At 54.8% G+C, this 17048-nt stretch overlaps 2 protein-coding genes across 5 annotated transcripts; both read left to right on the top strand.

The window, feature by feature from the left end:
- Positions 1–1434: 1434 nt before the first annotated feature.
- MRPL52 (mitochondrial ribosomal protein L52) lies at positions 1435–5063 on the top strand. 4 transcript variants are annotated; one of them, XM_060096486.1, is made up of 5 exons: positions 1458–1516; positions 1622–1679; positions 1756–1823; positions 4114–4185; positions 4545–4654. In XM_060096486.1, the coding sequence occupies exons 1-5, from the start codon at positions 1489–1491 to the stop codon at positions 4652–4654; spliced, it is 336 nt and encodes a 111-aa protein (XP_059952469.1). In that variant the 5' UTR covers positions 1458–1488. The 4 variants fall into 4 exon arrangements, with proteins under 4 accessions (XP_059952470.1, XP_059952469.1, XP_059952467.1 ...); XM_060096484.1 differs by having other exon boundaries at positions 1461–1516; positions 1619–1679; positions 4114–4178; positions 4545–5063; XM_060096485.1 differs by having other exon boundaries at positions 1463–1516; positions 4114–4178; positions 4545–5063.
- A 1529-nt stretch (positions 5064–6592) lies between these two features.
- MMP14 (matrix metallopeptidase 14) lies at positions 6593–16843 on the top strand. Its single transcript, XM_060096481.1, has 10 exons — positions 6593–6972; positions 10930–11078; positions 11334–11456; positions 11809–12116; positions 12665–12826; positions 13130–13290; positions 13455–13593; positions 13724–13874; positions 14353–14468; positions 14843–16843. Exons 1-10 carry the CDS (start codon positions 6868–6870, stop codon positions 15175–15177), a joined length of 1749 nt encoding a protein of 582 aa, XP_059952464.1. The 5' UTR covers positions 6593–6867; the 3' UTR covers positions 15178–16843.
- Positions 16844–17048: the final 205 nt, after the last annotated feature.

Here is a 17048-nt window from a genome sequence, read left to right as displayed (position 1 = left end):
AAATTAGGGATAAATGACTTCCCCGAGGCAAGTAAGGCATACCTCGGAGCTAACCACCACAATAAAGCAAATATCACAATAAAGTGAGTCACAGGGATTTTTTAGTTTCCCAGTACATGTAAAATTATGTTTACACAATATTATAGTCTATTAAGTGTGCAATAGAATTGTCTAAAAAAAAGTACATACCTTATTCGAAAAATATCTTATTGCTAAAAAATGCCAAAACATTTACAATAGCAACGTCGAAGATCACTGATCACAGATCACCATAATAAATAATAATGCCAAAGGTTGAAATATTTCAAGCATTACCAAAATGTGACACAAAGGCACAAAGAGAACAAATGCTGTTTGAAAATCTGGCACTGATAGACTTGCTCTATGCAAGGTTGCTACAAACCTTTAATTTGTAAAAAATGCAATACCGGGCTTCCCTGGTGGCGCAGTGGTTGAGAGTCCGCCTGCCGAGGCAGGGGACACGGGTTCGTGCCCAGGTCTGGGAAGATCCCACATGCCGCGGAGCGGTTGGGCCCGTGAGCCATGGTCGCTGAGCCTGCGCGTCCGGAGCCTGTGCTCCGCAACGGGAGAGGCCACAACAGTGAGAGGCCCGCGTACAGCAAAAAAAAAAAAAAGCAATACCTGCGAAGCACAATAAAAGTATGTCTGTGAATGATAAAAGAAAGAAGGAAGAAGCCACGGATCTGGGTTTGACACTTACTACTACCTACCTCACAAGGTTTTTGCGAGGATTATATTTTACAGCGTGTGGTGGTAGCTCTTATAAAAATGGAATCATATGTTAGCTCCAATACCTCTTCCTCAAGAAAGTCTTATTAGACAGCCTACTCCAGATCAAGTTCCTATCATATGCTCACAAGCAGTACCTACTTCCCTTCCCAGCACTCATCTCAGCTGTAATATTACAGTAATGTGTATGATTATTTATCATCATCTCTCTAGACTAGGAGCTCTATCTGAATAGGGACGTCTGCTCTGCTCTCCACACCGAATACAGTGCTTATCACATACAAGTTCTTCAATTTCGTTTGATAAATGAGAACTGAAACCCAAATTTTCTGATTTACTCTAAATTTGACTCTTAGGCTGGGGGAAATATGTTACAGTGATGCCAGAAGACAGAATGCGGTCACGTGGATGTTACTCAACTGATATAAAAGAATAAATTTCAAAGGACTAAAGACCGCTGCTGGGCAATGGGGGGGTGGGGAAAAACAGTTCGGAACGGTTTAGTCTGGGCGCAGGCGACTTCCGCACGGTTGTAACCACCACTGAGAATGCATACGCTGAACGACCGTTCTCACCCAAAAATCCCGGGAAGCAGTCTTGTCCCTCTTTTCCGTACGATGAGCCAAGATGGCGTGGCCCTTGATTGAAAACCAGATTCAAGATGGCGACTTCCGGCTTCCCGCGCAGCGTCGTGCGTGGCCAGGAGGCCACGCCCACTTCCGGCTTCTGCGCCTCAGCATGGCTGCTTTGCGTTTACTGCTGTTTAGTAAGCGGGTGTAGGGTCCGGGGGCTCAGGGGTTCGTGGAGGCGGGCCCTGGATGCCTGGGCTGGCTGCGCGGCCTCTCTCCCAACTCTTCCGTTTTCCCAGCAGGTGTCCGGAGGCTGCACTGCGGCGCCGCGGCTCGGGCGGGCAGTCAGTGGCGACTCCAGTGAGTGCCGGTCTGGGGGGAACTGAGGGGCCAGAAGCTGGGCTGAGTCCTCACGGAACTGTTTTTCTCCACCCAGGCAGGGTCTTGCTGCCAACCCCTCCGACTACGGGCCCCTTACGGAGCTTCCAGACTGGTCTTACGCGGGTGAGCGCTGATCTGACAGTTAACTCTACTTCGGAGATTTTCACCCAGAGGGAACGCCCCTGGTCGGAGGGGGGTGGGGCGGAGTGTCAAGGTGCGGGTTGTGTCTGAGCGGACAACGTATTGAACTTTGTATTTGGAGTTGGGGGGAAGAAATCCTATTGTTTATTTTATTAATTAAACTACGCCTATGGAAAGTAAAGCTAGACAGGATCTTCTTGGCTTGTGGGGATAAGCAGAAGCTAACTCTGATGTGGGGCATCCCGCGGGAGGGACAAGACTTTATGTGTCTTAAGAGGGACGTGGTTGTTTTAAAGTTACGAAGAACCGCCCTTCTGTGTGGTGAGTACATGGTTGAGAATTTGTTACCAAGTGCAGGTAGAGCTCTTTGAGAGGCTGTCTAAATGAGCGTCTCAGGCTTAGAAGAGTGAGGACAGAGGATGACGGGCTCTCTTCAGAAAAGTTTCTTCCTTTACCTTAAAACAAAACAAAACAAAACAAAAAAACAATACAAAACAAAACGCCCTAGAAACGAAGGACCTTAGAAAAGTTGAAGCCACTCCCCACTGCATTGGGACTCCAGTTCACAGGTGGTAAAATTGAGGCCTACAGAAGTAAATTGCTCAGGAGCACACAGCTAGATAATAGCAAAGCCAGGACTAGAACTGGGCAGAGGCCAGGCCCCCTTCAACAGCACAGAAACCTGAGTATTGGATTCTATAGGAGTATGAACCTTCTTAATCAGATACTTGGTGGCTGAGGAGGATGGTGAAAATTTTTTTCCTACTTGTTATTTACTGTAGGAAGCCTAGGAGCTCCTTGAAGTAGTATGGAACATTGGGAAGACTCTGGAATTGAATTTTTTCTAATTTATTTTATTTTTACTTATTTATTTTTGGCTGCGTGGCTGTGTTGGGTCTTCGCTGCTCTGCGCGGGCTTTCTTTAGTTGCCGTGAGCAGGGGCTACTCTTCGTTGTGGTGCACGGGCTTCTCATTGTGGTGGCTTCTCTTCTTGGGAGCATGGGCTCTAGGCGCCTGGGCTTCAGTAGTTGTGGCACACGTGCTCAGTAGTTGTGGCTCACAGGCTCTAGAGCGCAGGCTCAGTAGTTGTGGCGCACGGGCTTAGTCGCTCCGTGGCATGTGGGATCTTCCTGGACCAGGGATTGAACCCCCGTCCCCTGCATTGGCAGGCGGATTCTTAACCACTGTGCCACCAGGGAAGCCCATGGAATTGATTCTTAATCCAGGCTTCTCTATTTGCTAACTTTGTGGTTAGCAAATTACTTCATGGTATCTCTCAGTTTCCACAAATGTAAAAGAAGAATACCTATCTCAGATGGTCCTTGGAAGGATAAAATGAAACAACCAGTGTAAAGCACCTGATAGACACAGTATTGGTTCTCTTTCCTGATGAATATTATCTCTTATTTGCCTTGCCTTCAAACTTTTGGACAGAGTTTTCACTGTTTCTTTCTTTCTTTGTAGAAAGTAAGTATCCTTTTAATCTCTGTTATAAACTACTTGAGATCAGATACTGCATTTTTTCAGCAAGTCAGCAGACATTTATAAGATTTTTATTATGGGCCTACACTATACTACAGTGAAAGTAAGGGATACAGTCCTCAATCCCAAGGAACTTAAAGTCTAGCTAGAAAAGCAAAGCGTGGACATTTTAAAAATGAAGTGATAATATTTCAGTGTTCTGCCTCTTTCCAGAAGGATCTGAGGTGGCTAAATAAGGCTAAAAACAATCAGTAGCACAATAAACGTCCCCAAACAGAGATGAATATTAAATGATGGAGATGCATTTCTTTCAGAAGAGAGAGCTGACAGAGTTGAAGAGGTTAGAGAAGGATTTCTGGGACAAGTAGAGCTTGAGGTGGGCCTAAGAATGAGAATTCGGCTGGAAGGAAAGGAAAAGAGGGTGTTTCATTATAGAGTGAGACAGAACTCAGCAAGGAGTCACTGGTAAGTAGAACAGTAATCAGATTGCTTGAGTGGAGAGTTTCTGAAGATGAAACAGGAGATTCAGCATTGCAAAGGACCTTGAATTCTAGGCTATTGAGGGAGGGGTAAGTAAAATAGAGTAGGAACATGCCTAGGAGCTTATTCTTGGTGGTTCTGGCATACCTCACCATTGAGGGAAGTGTTCTAGGGGAATTAAGCTACAGTGGGTGTGAAATGGAAAAGAGGAGCTCAAGATTTGTTCTTCCCTCTTGCCTATTACAGCCGCTTTCCCAGGGTCCTGCAGGCCATCTCTAACACTTGCCTTTTCTCTCACTTCTATCTGCAGATGGCCGCCCTGCTCCTCCAATGAAAGGCCAGCTTCGAAGAAAAGCCCAAAGGGAAAAGTTTGCAGTGAGTGGCCAGAGCCCACACAGAGCAAACTGTGTAATCGGGGCAAAAATTTAAATTGTAACTTGTCTTTAGTTGGCACCTAAGCTAACACGTACCCCTCACTCCGAGGTTTTATCCGCCAAAGGTTTTAACAGTACCGGGAGAAGGGAGGATAGAGTGGGGCACTCCTAGGGCAGGAACTGATAGTAGACACCCATTTTGCTGCCTTCCTCCTGCTTCCCAGCCCAGAACCTGGTTCCACCCCTTCCCCAGTCAGGGGTGTCATTTTCCAGCTGAAACCTCTGACTTTGATCTGTGAATGAAAGGATATACGGTGCAGAGCTCAAGCCCCAGATGTTATCCACACTGTTTTCCTGTCTGTTTCAGAGACGAGTTGTACTGCTGTCACAGGAAATGGATGCTGGATTACAGGCATGGCAGCTCAGGCAGCAAGAGAAGTTACAGGAAGAAGAAAGGAAGCAGCAGAATGCTCTTAAACCCAAAGGGGCTCTACTGCAGAACCCACGACCAAGTCAATAAAAAGCAACTCCTGTCTCCCCTGGCCTGGCTCTGGCTTTCTTTTCTATCACCTAGATGTGTCATCCCAGCCAGAAGAAAGTCTTTATGTTCCCCATCTGTCTTCAGGGCAAAAGAGGATGGACACCAGGAAGAAGAGGCTGTAAGATCACCGCCTGGAAGTGTTGGCACAGTGCCCTCACCACAGCTCCATTCCGGTTCAGCAGAATCTTGCTCGGGGGTATTGACCCCCTCTTTTGCAGGCTATAGGACTGGCTCTGCAAACATGAAAAAGTTTTCCTGGCTTTAGCCACACACTCAAGCCTTTAACAGCCCATACACAGTTCAGGCCTCATGCAGTTACGCATTAATAAATGTTTTGATGAAAAAGGCTTTCCAGCTGAGATCCACTTTTTGGCAAGCAACTGGTATCAGTTTTTGTAAACTTCAGATACATGGCCCTAGAGGATACTCCCACTGGGAAGGCTGACACAGGAACAGCAGACTTGGGTGTTGCATGTTCTGCTAAAGAGTGGGATCCTGAGGCTTCTGTGGTTCTGACTGAATTGCAGAGGTTGGTTGGAGAGAGGCCTGTACTTCCCAACCCCCACTTGTGTAGGGGAGCCCTGCGGTGCTCAGCCCCAAACTGACTGTGGAATAGGTACCTAATAGCCACCATATACTTCCCACAAATCTGTTAGCTGCACAGGCCCCAGGGAAACCTTTCATTTTATTGATCATGGCTCCTCCCATGGATTCTGAGGGAAAAAGGACCTTTGCTCCCATTACAATACCGAGCACTGGGCTTTTCTTCCATTTTCCTGCCACAAATAATGTGACAGTTCTTTTATCTCTAGGATTTCTGGAACTTCCTACCTGACATAATTTCTGTCCAGCCTCCTTTATTCCCTCCCTTGCTTTCTTTCCCTCCCTTCTTCTCTGTCCCCCCCGCCCACCAACCTCCTTCCTCTCTTCGCTGACCAATGCAGTTCCTGGATCTTAGATTTCGCTGATGGCTGGGTTTTCTGTGTCCCACACTTTTCCTGCCTCTCTTGTGTTGCTTTTCCAGATCCTAGCCCTCAGCCTCTTATCTGTCTCCCTTTCTCACCAGCAGCTCTAGCCTGCCCTCCCCCTTCCCTTCATACCTCTACCTTTTGTTCTCAGAGTCTAGTCAGCCCCTGAAGGAGGAGATTATACTTTCAGGGATTATCTCCTTTTCCGGTATAGAGCAGGAACTAAACTCCCGTAGGCCTGGCTCTCATTCTCTCTTTTCTGCAGTTTCACCAAACTTGATTTGCCTTTCCCCGGATTTCATGGCCTTGCACTCCTTTCCTCCCCAGCCAGTTCTAGTTCAAGGAGCAGCAGATTGCAAAGGACAATAAAAAAGGGTGCATTCGTCTTTCTCCGGGAACAGGACCCCCAGATCCAGTGTGGTGGTGGGATTTGTCAGTGGGTAGTTGGGTTTTGGTACTGTTGCTTTTTTATTATTATTTTGTTAGGGGAGGGACAGAGGTGGCTGACAAGAATAAGGGACACAATTTTCCATACGGTTGAGCCACAGGCCCCAGCAGACAACTCCGCACACCGGGTCTCGTGGACACGAAAGATGTCCCCACCACCCCAGGCTCTGAGCTTCCCAGTGCTTCCCACGGAGGTGAGACGAACGGTGGAAGCAGAGGAATCAAGCCACTCAAAATATGCTTAGAAGGAGAAAGTCTCCCACATCCCGTCCCTTGAGTCCCCCCAAGCCCCCCGCTCTCGGCTGTGGCCTCAACCCCTGCAGATGGCAGCCTCCACCACAGAAAGGCAAGTTAGGTTTTTTTTTTTTACCCTGCTCTTGGCTGTAATTGGATTCAGACTGAAACAACCACGTCCGCACCGGGAAAGGAGGGCATTGGGGCGGGGGCGGAGGGAGCCTGTGGGAGAAGGGAGGGACCAGAGGAGAGAGCGAGAGAGGGCTCGCCATCCAGTTCGCAGACTAAGCAGAAGAAAGATCAAAAAACGGGAAAGCGGGGACGAGCAAACAGGCGCTTTCAAGAACAATCCCCTCATCTCCAAGCGGACAGCGCTCTAGGAATCCAAATTCAGTGCCTACGGAAGACAAAAGGCGCCCCGAGGGAGTGGCGGTGCGACCCCAGGGCTTGGGCCCCGCCACGGAGCCCGCACGGCCCGGCTGCCCGGACGGTCGCGGACCATGTCTCTCGCCCCACGACCCGCCCGCAGTCTGCTGCTCCCCCTGCTCGCGCTCGCCTCCGCGCTCGCCTCCCTCAGCTCTGCCCAAAGCAGCTTCAGCCCCGAAGTAAGTGAGCTCCTCCGGCCTTGCCCGGAGTCGCGCCCGCCGGGGAGGCGAGCCCGGGGGTCTCCAAGGGAACAGCCCCCATTCGGAGAGGAGGGTTCTCGGCGTCTCGGCTGCTCCGGCCTGCAGGGTCCCCCTTCCTTTCCTTTCCCTCCTCATCTTCAAACTTCCAAGTCGATCCAACTTTTGCCTCCTCCAACTACCACCCCCCCACGCGCGCGCGCGCGCGCCGCCGACTTTCTTTCCCATTCCTTTCCTTGGAAGAACTTTCCAGCCGGGGCCCACTCCCCACCCCTCCCCAGTTCCCCTGGGCTCTGAGCTCAGCTCTGGAACCGGTCGGGAGCCTGATAAATATTTGGACTCCGCTCAGACCTCGCGCTGTCCTGGTTTCTTGTCATGTGCTAGAGTTTGTTGTTTCTTCGACTTTCCAGTTCGCAGGCGCTCTCCCGCCCGCGCTCGCCGGCGCTCTGCCGGCCGGGAGGGCTCCGGGGACGGCAACCCCTTGGCCCGGGCCCCCCACGCTGCGGCCGCCGCCTCGCTGGGGCTCCTGGCCCTCCTCGGACGCGTCGGCTGCCAGGTGCGGTCGGGGGCGGCCGGTGGAGCGGGCCCGACCCCCACCCCACCCCCCGCCTTCCCGAGAGGACCCTCTGTGTCCCGGCCCGGAGCCCTGGCGTCGAGGGTCGCGGCGCTGGCGCCCTGGCCCGCGTTTCCGGACACACAAAGGTCTCCTTGTGAGCCGGGGCCTCGGCCGGGCTGCCGCCTCCGCTCCCTGCTCCCCCTTCGGCGCCTTTAGGCTCTTTTTGTTAATTGCTTTTCTGTGTTAATTGCAGGGAGACTGGGGGCGTCGTACGGGGAGCGGGGTGAGGGCCTGGCCCTGGGCTCCCGCGCAGGTCTTGACTGACTCGGTTGCCCCCCACCCATTCCCCGACGCTGGCCCACCGGGCTCGGGAGGAAGCCGCGTGGGAGTTGTCTGAGGAAGTTTTTCCTCTCTCTCTCTTTTATTTTGGGGTGAAGGTGGGAGACGGATTTGATCAGCTTCTTATTTTGGGCCATCCCAACCCACTCAGCTCGGCCAGGGCCTGGGTGCGGTCGGGAGGGGCCGGGAAGGGCCCCTGAGCAGGGGGAAGGGATCAGGACTTGGCTTCCTCCCTCCTGGTCCCGGCCCTGGTCCCACCCCGGGAGGAAACATCTCCAGAAAGAACACACTCTCTCTGTCCTGAGACTGACAGGAAAAGTGTGGCCCTAGGAATGGAGGTGACCACGGAGAGTGAAAATCTGACCAGGGGCTAAGCCTGACAAGGTCCAGGAGGGAGGAAGAGGCATCCTCTTTCCAGGCCTGGAGTCTTCATCAGAGGCCTGAAGGGGAGAGCGCCTAACAAAAGGAGCCCGGGCATCTGGGGGCTTCCCGCTGCCAACTTCGCCTGCCCTGCCTTTCTTCCCTCCCCTGCCCCACTAGGTCCCCTTGGGGAGGGGCGGCAGCCCTGGCTCTGTTTTAAGCGGGTCATGGGCAGTCCCAGTGCCAGAACCATCATTTGCTTCTGGGCCATGGAGGGGTGGGAGGCAGAGGAAGGGAGGAGCAGGCCCAGAGGCTGGGATCCAGGGCCTGCAGAAGAGCCAGAGATTCCCCCCAACCCCCTCCAGGACTCCTAGGCCGGTGAAGTGGGCCTAGGAGTGGGAGGGGTTCCTTGTCCTTGACTTGCCCCTAGAGGAATACCTTGCACCACTCGGTTTTCAGGACAAAGCCAGCCGACTCAGTTCTCTAACCCTGCAGAGTTGCTCCCTCTCCAGGCAAATCTGGAGGGAGAGCTGGGGTGGCCCAGGCCTCAAACAGCCGGCCTCCTCCCACCACCTCCAGGGTCCTGCACCAGCTCCAGGACAGCCCTCTCCTCTCCTTGGCCAGTCTGGCACTTGGCCCTTCTCCCACTCAGCCGCAGACACAAGAGTCCTCTCTTCTGTGGTTCCGACCTCATAGTCTCCTCTGTGGTTCTTGCTTTGCTCGGAGCCTAGGCCTGGGAGGAGGAGAGGAATGGGGGCACTTCCTTTCCAGGACTTGTGGCTCTCTTGACTCCAGAGAAGTCCCTTTCTTGACTAAATCTCCACCTTTCTCTACTGCATATGGGGTGGAGGTTGTGGGTGTGAATATTTAGACCAATCCACCTTCTTGAAAGACTCATCAGGAAGAGGGATGTATCCCAGAGCTCCCAGATGTGGATTCTCCCCATCTCTCTGCCACCCTCCCTCCTGTCATCCTGCCCTAGGAGCTTTGCCCCCTGAGGGTTGAGGGGGCCTGACCTCAGTCTTCCAGCTCCAGCAGTGGGCTGCTCCCATCCTTTCCCAAAGCTGAAGCAGCTGCTCCCCCACCAGAGGTCATAAGCCCGCGATGTGACTACCCTACAGGTGAGGCCAGGGGCAAAGGGAGTTTCCTGCGTACTTGGGCACAGGCCACAGCAGGCCTCCTGCAGGCGCTAGCTGTGGCATCAGTTAGCGCAGGTCAAGGCAAGTTTAGAGCTCCCAGGAGAGCAGCCCAAGACCAGAGCCTCCTGCTCTGTTCCCTCCAGTATAACAGAGGTTAAACTTCGCTCCCCGCCTTCTTCCCCTGAGGAGGGGCTCTCAGAGCGGGTGGTGCTAGGGTTGTTCTGGCCAGGCCTGTTGGCTGGGTAAAGGCTGTGTTGTTTACATCTCGGGCCCTAACTCCCATCATCAGCCGTGGGGGATCACTTCCCAGAACCATGTTGCAATTCTTGCCCCTGCCGGCTCAGGTCCCCAGTCAGCTGCTCCTGAATCACCCCCAGCCCCAGTGCAGGAGCACTGCACCACCGTCAAGGCCTGGGCCTCGAGGTGAAGGGCCACATGGAGAGCCATCCTAATGACCTGGAGTAAGGGATGCAGCGCCACTCTGCACTCCAAGCTCCCGCCCTAGGCAACCTGCAGCCTCCTCTGGACTCCTTAAGAAGGCAAAGCTGGAGCAGGGACCAGAGCCATCCGAGTAGCATCTCCCCATAGGAGGATCTGAGCATGTTCATGTTCCATATAAAACTTGGCTTATTTTACTTTTCAGGCTTTAGGAAAAGACTCCATTTTTCTTACAATAAAGGCTGACTTTTTCCTCAACAGGGCTTTGCAATGTGGGTACCTTTCAATCAAACACCAAAAACCTAACTTTACTTTAAGGCAATATGCCAGCCTTTATATTATGAACAATTTCACAGCATACCTAAAATAAACTACAGTCACCAAAATACTAAGTAAAATACTAACCCTAATCCTAACCACCATCCTAATCTCCCACTCCCTCTACTGAGAACCTTAAATGGGTCTTTAGGTCCCAAGCCCTAGGTCAGATGCTGCTTGGATGGCGACAGTGGCAGGATCCTGACTCTGTGACTGGATCACGTCCGCACCGCCTCCAAACGCCCCAGCTTCCCCTATCAGCAGCCAGCCGGAGCCCTAGTTCCTTTTCTGCTCTCCTTTCTGAAAAGATCTCAGCTGTGTATACCCCAGAGGCACAGCATGCCTGTCCCAGGAGAGCCTCATGCCAGGCCCCAAAGTGGAGCCCCTCAGCCTCTCCCCTCTCCATCCACCCTGGGCACACCCCAGCCTCGGGTGGGACACGCTGTATTTACAAGAACACTGACACAGAGGAGAAAAGCGCTAGAAGGAATCTCAGCTCTGAGAAGACGTCCTAGAACTCAATGAAACCACCAGGGCTCCCATCAAAAGAGTTACAGCCAAAGCCCAGCGCTGTGGCTCCCCACCCCTCCAAGAGGATCAGCCATACTAGGACCCGGGCCAGAGTTTGGGTCCAGCCTGGGAGTTCCTCCAGACCCACTGCCAGAGCCAGGCTGGGAGCTCACTGCCCTTTCCACACCAAGCCAAGGGTGCATTCCAGGTGCCGTGAGGAAACAGAGGCTCCCCTTGGGCCAGGTGGGGATGCTCCAAGCCACATCCCTTTCCCTACAGGCCTGGCTGCAGCAGTATGGCTACCTGCCCCCTGGGGACCTGCGTACCCACACACAGCGCTCGCCTCAGTCACTCTCAGCTGCCATCGCTGCCATGCAGAGGTTCTACGGTCTGCGAGTGACAGGCAAGGCTGATGCAGACACCATGAAGTAAGTGGTAGACCCTGGCAGGAATTCTGCCCAGCACCCGCCGACACAACACTGAGTACCAGAGAGGCTGCCACCTGAATGCCTGATTCCACCCCCATACCTCATCCCCACAAGCTGATCCCGACCCTCTCCTGTTCATCCAGACCTCATGACCTTGTCTCTTCTCCACACTGACCCTGGGGCCGGACATTCCCCCTCTCCTCTGAAGACCTTTCTCTTTCATACGCTCTCCTGACCACAATCCTCACACCCCAGGGCCATGCGGCGCCCCCGCTGTGGTGTTCCAGACAAGTTTGGGGCTGAGATCAAAGCCAATGTTCGAAGGAAGCGCTATGCCATCCAGGGCCTCAAATGGCAGCATAACGAGATCACTTTCTGGTGAGTCCAACAGGCAAGTGGCCTTTCTCACATCAGGTCATCCTTCCCTATCAGTGGTGCTTAGAGACCCTGAGGCTCCCTTCCCTACTCACCCCTGTTCCTGAGAAGCATCCTCGGGGGTAGGGAGGACAATGGCTCTCCTCCTGGAGACGGGTGCAGCCAGTAGAGGGTATATCCCAGGGCCAGGAAGCCCTCAGTTCTTGGGACAGGGGCGTCGTGCGGCAGCAGGAAGAGCTGGGTCAGACAAAGGCGGCTGGACGGCTCAGTCAGACCTGGGAGAGCACAGGGAGGGAGTTCTGTCCCTTGTCGTCCTAACGCACTCCCATCCTCTCCCCACGTGGCTGGACCTCAGCATCCAGAACTACACCCCCAAGGTGGGGGAGTATGCCACATTCGAGGCCATCCGCAAGGCGTTCCGTGTGTGGGAGAGTGCCACGCCGCTGCACTTCCGAGAGGTACCCTATGCCTACATCCGTGAGGGCCACGAGAAGCAGGCCGACATCATGATCTTCTTTGCCGAGGGTTTCCATGGTGACAGCACACCTTTCGATGGCGAGGGCGGCTTCCTGGCCCATGCCTACTTCCCAGGCCCCAACATTGGAGGGGACACCCACTTTGACTCTGCCGAGCCCTGGACTGTCCGGAATGAGGATCTGAATGGTGAGCGAGGTAGCCTGGGGACTCTTATCCCTGGAAGAGTCAAGAGTCATTTGTATGGGGGTTCTCCAGCTTCCTCCCCAAGCCTCAGACCCCCAAATCTCAGGGCTTTGGGGGACCACAAACATCTCCCGGTCTGACTTCCAATGAAAGCAGGAATCCTGTTTTGAGCTATTTACACCTGGTCCCTTCTCTCACCCAATAACTGACTTCCCAGTCAAAGACTTCAAAGCATCTGCATCACTCACTTTTCCAGGCAAATGTCATGTCTGGCTCCTGGGAGAAACTGAGGCCCAGATAGGATCTCAGCTTCCCAATCCTTGCTGGGATTTGGATCCGGCCCCAGAACAGTCTCTCGCCTCTACCCAGAAGAGTTGCTGGCTGGCTTTTGCCTCCTCTGCCAAATATGAGGCTGGAACTCAGGATTTGGTCGCTTTGGGTGGAAAATTTGGCAGGCAGTCTTCGTTGTGAACCTGAAGCTTCTGATGGGGAAGCAGGGGGTCTGAGGGAAGGGACCCAGGCTGCCATCATAACCATCCCCATCCCTCCAGGGAATGACATCTTTCTGGTGGCTGTGCACGAGCTGGGCCATGCCCTGGGTCTTGAGCATTCCAATGATCCCTCGGCCATCATGGCACCCTTTTACCAGTGGATGGACACAGAGAACTTCGTGCTGCCCGATGATGACCGTCGGGGCATCCAGCAACTTTATGGCAAGTAATCTATGCCCACATCTGCTCCTTCCTCTCTGCCCCTTATCCTCTCCTGTTCTCCCTGGCCTGTGCATTTTCCCCTCCCTCATGCCCTACAGTCTCCCCCCGGCCCCCCGCCTGACCCTGCCTCCATCCGCTCCCACTTTTAAAAGACCCCACCTTTTCTGTCCTTTCCCAGCTGATTGCTTCAGCCTCCCGCAAAGGCCCAGCCACACCTCTCCAAGGTGTTATCTGCCCATGTGTCTGTCCTTTCCTCCTACTCTGCCACCAAGTCTGAAGTGCCCCTCGTGTTCTCTGCCCCAGGGAGCGAGTCAGGGTCCCCCACCAAGATGCCCCCTCAACCCAGGACCACCTCCAGGCCCTCTGTCCCTGATAAGCCCAAAAACCCCACCTATGGGCCCAACATCTGTGATGGGAACTTTGACACCGTGGCCATGCTCCGAGGGGAGATGTTTGTCTTCAAGGTGAGAGGAAGAAGTGGGCTGGTGTGGGGGACAAAAGGGCTCCATGACTGGGAGGCTGGGTGGAGACTGCAGCAGGAGGACTAAACACTAAAACTGAGGCAGTGGGGGAGCTTTGGGGACCGAGCTGGAGGACAAAGCTAAAGATGTAATGAACTGCCTCCCAGGAGCGCTGGTTCTGGCGGGTGAGGAAAAACCAGGTGATGGATGGATACCCCATGCCCATCGGCCAATTCTGGCGGGGCCTGCCCGCATCCATCAACACTGCCTATGAGAGGAAGGATGGCAAGTTTGTCTTCTTCAAAGGTAACCGGACATTCTGCCTTAGTCTTTGGGTGTGGGGAGGGTCTCCCTGGAGGAGCAAATTCCACCTGACTCCTCCAAAGACCGCAGAGCCCAGGTGGAATCAGATCCTGCCCTTCCCTCTCCTCCCCAGGAGACAAGCACTGGGTGTTTGACGAAGCTTCCCTGGAGCCTGGCTACCCCAAGCACATTAAGGAACTGGGCCGAGGACTGCCTACCGACAAGATCGATGCTGCTCTCTTCTGGATGCCCAACGGAAAGACCTATTTCTTTCGGGGAAACAAGTAAGGCCTCAATCCCTGGGCCCCAGGTTTTCCTCCTCAGACACCACCACCAGGTTCCCTCAATTCTGGAGGAAGACCTCCTTTCCCCCTGAAATGTTTCCCTGGAGAAGAAGCTGGCTGAGCCTGTGCTGTTGCCTAGCAATGGACAGCCTCCATTGGGTGCTGAGTGAGTGGGGTATGACTGGGTCACCATTTCAGACCTGCTCATTTGATGCCTCCTGCCCCCAGCCCTGTGCCACCGCCCCAGCTGCCAGGCACTGTTATTAAGGGCTGCTGGTGGCTCCTTGCAGCCTGGGCCCTCCCTCCCACCCCCACCTTTCACCGCTTTCAGCTGCAGGCCCTCATTACTCAAAACCCCTGTACCCCCACCCCCGTCCACAGACACCCTTTGCTCACCGGCGAATTCAGTCCCGGGTCCCACTCCCCTCGGAGGACATGCCCAGTGTCCAACCACTTCCCTTCCCTGCCTCTCCCCCAGGTACTACCGTTTCAACGAGGAGCTCAGGGCAGTGGACAGCGAGTACCCCAAAAACATCAAGGTCTGGGAAGGAATCCCTGAGTCTCCCAGAGGGTCATTCATGGGCAGCGATGAAGGTGAGAGGGGCACAGGAGGGGTGTCTGTGAGGGGAGGACTGGAACAGGGAGTTAAGAGAGAGCAGGAGGAAAGATGGAGAGGATTGGGTTGAAAATAATGATGAGGAGGACAGGGGAGCCCTTGCCATGTGCCAGGCACTGAGTAAGTGCTTTCCACGCTTCGGACCCCTTAATCCCCACCACTCTCTCAACCTGGTGCTAGAGTTACCTGGTTTGACAGCTGAGGAAACTGATGCTCAGAAAAGCGAAGCGATTACCTCAGCTGGCGCGCACACTGACTGGATTCTCTCCCACTCTTCTTCTCTCTTTGGCTCTTCTCCGGACGCTGCCCGCACCTCTCGTCTGCCACGCCGCCTTCTTGCTGACCCTTGCAGTCTTCACTTATTTCTACAAGGGGAACAAATACTGGAAATTCAACAACCAGAAGCTGAAGGTCGAGCCGGGCTACCCCAAGTCAGCCCTGCGGGACTGGATGGGCTGCCCGTCGTCGGGGGGCCGGCCGGATGAGGGGACTGAGGAGGAGACGGAGGTGATCATCATCGAGGTGGACGAGGAAGGCAGCGGAGCAGTGAGCGCGGCCGCCGTGGTGCTGCCTGTGCTGCTGCTGCTCCTGGTGCTGGCGGTGGGCCTCGCCGTCTTTTTCTTCCGACGCCACGGGACCCCCAAGCGACTGCTCTATTGCCAGCGCTCCCTGCTGGACAAGGTCTGACCCCCACTGCCGCCCGCCCACTCCTCCCACGAGGACTTTGCCTCTGAAGGCCAGTGGCAGCAGGTGGTGGTGGGTGGGCTGCTCCCGCCGGTCCCGAGCCCCCTCCCCAGCCCCCCTCGACGTCCCTTCTTCTCTGTCCCATGACTGGCCTCTCCCCACCTCCGCGCTGGCATTGCTTCTTCCCTAGATGGGTCCCCCGGAGGCTGAGCAGGGGCCGGCCTCCCAGCCCCTGCCCCTCAGGGGCCCCCGTGGCTTGGTGTGTGTTCAGCCCCATCTGAATGTCCGGGCTCTGCACTTGAAGGCAGGACCCTCAGACCTCGCTGGTAAAGGTCAAATGGGGTCATCTGCTCCTTTTCCATTCCCTGACATACCTTTAACCTCTGAACTCTGACCTCAGGGGTCTCTGGGCACGCTAGCCCCGCGAGCCCCCAGGGGTACCCAATTGGCAGCCTCCCACCACTCTTTCTGGCTGAAAGAAATTAATCTTGTTGTGAGGGGGAGACCCTGAGAGAGTGAGGGGGTGAGGGCCGCTCAGCTACCCTAAGACCTTGGGAGGAAAGCTCAGAGAGGGTCAGTCCTCTCCACCAAGATCCGCCTCTGCCCCCACCTGCCCCCCGAGAACTTCCACGGAAGGAGCCTGAGCCATTAAGGACTAACCTGGGGCTGCAGAAACCCTTGAACAGCCCTACCCTCCCAAACGTTAGCCTCGGATGGGGATGTCAAAGTTGGAAGAGCTGAGACCAGGGGGTGCAGCTACGGGGTGGGCCCCAGGAGTCCTGGGGGTGAGCCTGGGGGCCGCAGAGAAAGAACCTCACTCAAATGCAGGCAGCTGGGGTAGGGACCCAGGGGCAGAGCAGTCAGAGAGGACAGGACGGGACCAAAAGGCAAACCAGGGAGTTGCAGCAGGAGTAGATGGGGTGGGGGGGCCGGGCAGGCCAGGCCGGCAGGGCGGGCTGTGGTAGCCGGGGGAGGGCACGTTTTATTGGAGCTCTCAGGAAGGGCCCGAGAAAGGCACACCTGCTCCCATTTGGTGCCCTGGCTTCAATCAGACCGCATGGAGGGGAAGGCAGGGAGCCAGAAAAAGGAGCAGAGAGGGCACGCATGGGGGACTGGCGACCGGGGACCTTGATGAGAGCAGCCACCTAGCTAGGGAGCTGAGGATCAGCCTGCCTCCGCCAGCCTCCGGGAAGGGGCGGGCGCCTGGGCGTTTTGTCAGGTTAGCCCCTCGCTTCCCGACGCCCCCCCAGCCCTTCCTACAGGTGTCCTGCCCTCCCCTCCCCACCCGGCCCACCCATTTGAGGTCTCCTTGGGCCGCCAAAGGTGGTCCTGGTACCCGGAGACCTGGGAGAGTGAGAGACCACGTGGGGGCAGTGAGCGGAGAGGGATGTCAGGGGTGGGAGGAGTGCGGTGAACGGTGCTGGCAGTTCGGCTAAAGTTGTCTTGTTTGGGTTTTTTGTTTTGTTTAATGTATATTTTTATTATAATTATTATATATGAATTCCCTTCAAATCGTTCCTTTTTGTTAACAAGGGGCAGGGGAGGGGTGGGGGTGGGGCAGAGGCGTCCGACCCCAGGAACCTGCAGGGCGGGGCTGGGTCAGTGCCCTCTAAGGACATTTTCGACCTTGTTCAACCTTTCCACAAAGAATAAACAGTGTTTCACGTTCTTCGTGTGGCTGCAGTTTGTGTGCCTGGGACGTGGCTGTGAGGGGAATGGGAAGCAGGAGGGCTGTGCTGTGTTTTCCGTGAGGTGGGGTTTTGGTATTTTTCATACATAACGGAATATGTTTATTCTCCGTGGGCGAAAGGGATCCAGGGCCCAGAGATGGGGAGGAGGGCATACTCCACGGCGGCCGGCGAGTTGTCCGCAGA

This window comes from Mesoplodon densirostris, chromosome 4 (assembly GCF_025265405.1).
Source record: "Mesoplodon densirostris isolate mMesDen1 chromosome 4, mMesDen1 primary haplotype, whole genome shotgun sequence".
NCBI lineage: Eukaryota > Metazoa > Chordata > Mammalia > Artiodactyla > Ziphiidae > Mesoplodon > Mesoplodon densirostris.
Note: the sequence above shows the minus strand (reverse complement) of the source record. Positions and strands in the feature narration are given on the sequence as shown.

What these genes read in the sequence shown, in the direction of transcription:
- MRPL52 (XM_060096484.1), top strand. Translation starts at nt 1,489, where the DNA reads ATGGCTGCTTTGCGTTTACTGCTGTTTA. An exon ending in GGCAGTCAGTGGCGACTCCA is followed by an intron (nt 1,680 to 1,755) that starts GTGAGTGCCGGT and finishes TTCTCCACCCAG; the next exon opens with GCAGGGTCTTGCTGCCAACC. An exon ending in TCCAGACTGGTCTTACGCGG is followed by an intron (nt 1,824 to 4,113) that starts GTGAGCGCTGAT and finishes TTCTATCTGCAG; the next exon opens with ATGGCCGCCCTGCTCCTCCA.
- MMP14 (XM_060096481.1), top strand. Translation starts at nt 6,868, where the DNA reads ATGTCTCTCGCCCCACGACCCGCCCGCAGTCTGCTGCTCCCCCTGCTC. An exon ending in CCGGAATGAGGATCTGAATG is followed by an intron (nt 12,117 to 12,664) that starts GTGAGCGAGGTA and finishes CCATCCCTCCAG; the next exon opens with GGAATGACATCTTTCTGGTG. An exon ending in CAAGTTTGTCTTCTTCAAAG is followed by an intron (nt 13,594 to 13,723) that starts GTAACCGGACAT and finishes TCTCCTCCCCAG; the next exon opens with GAGACAAGCACTGGGTGTTT.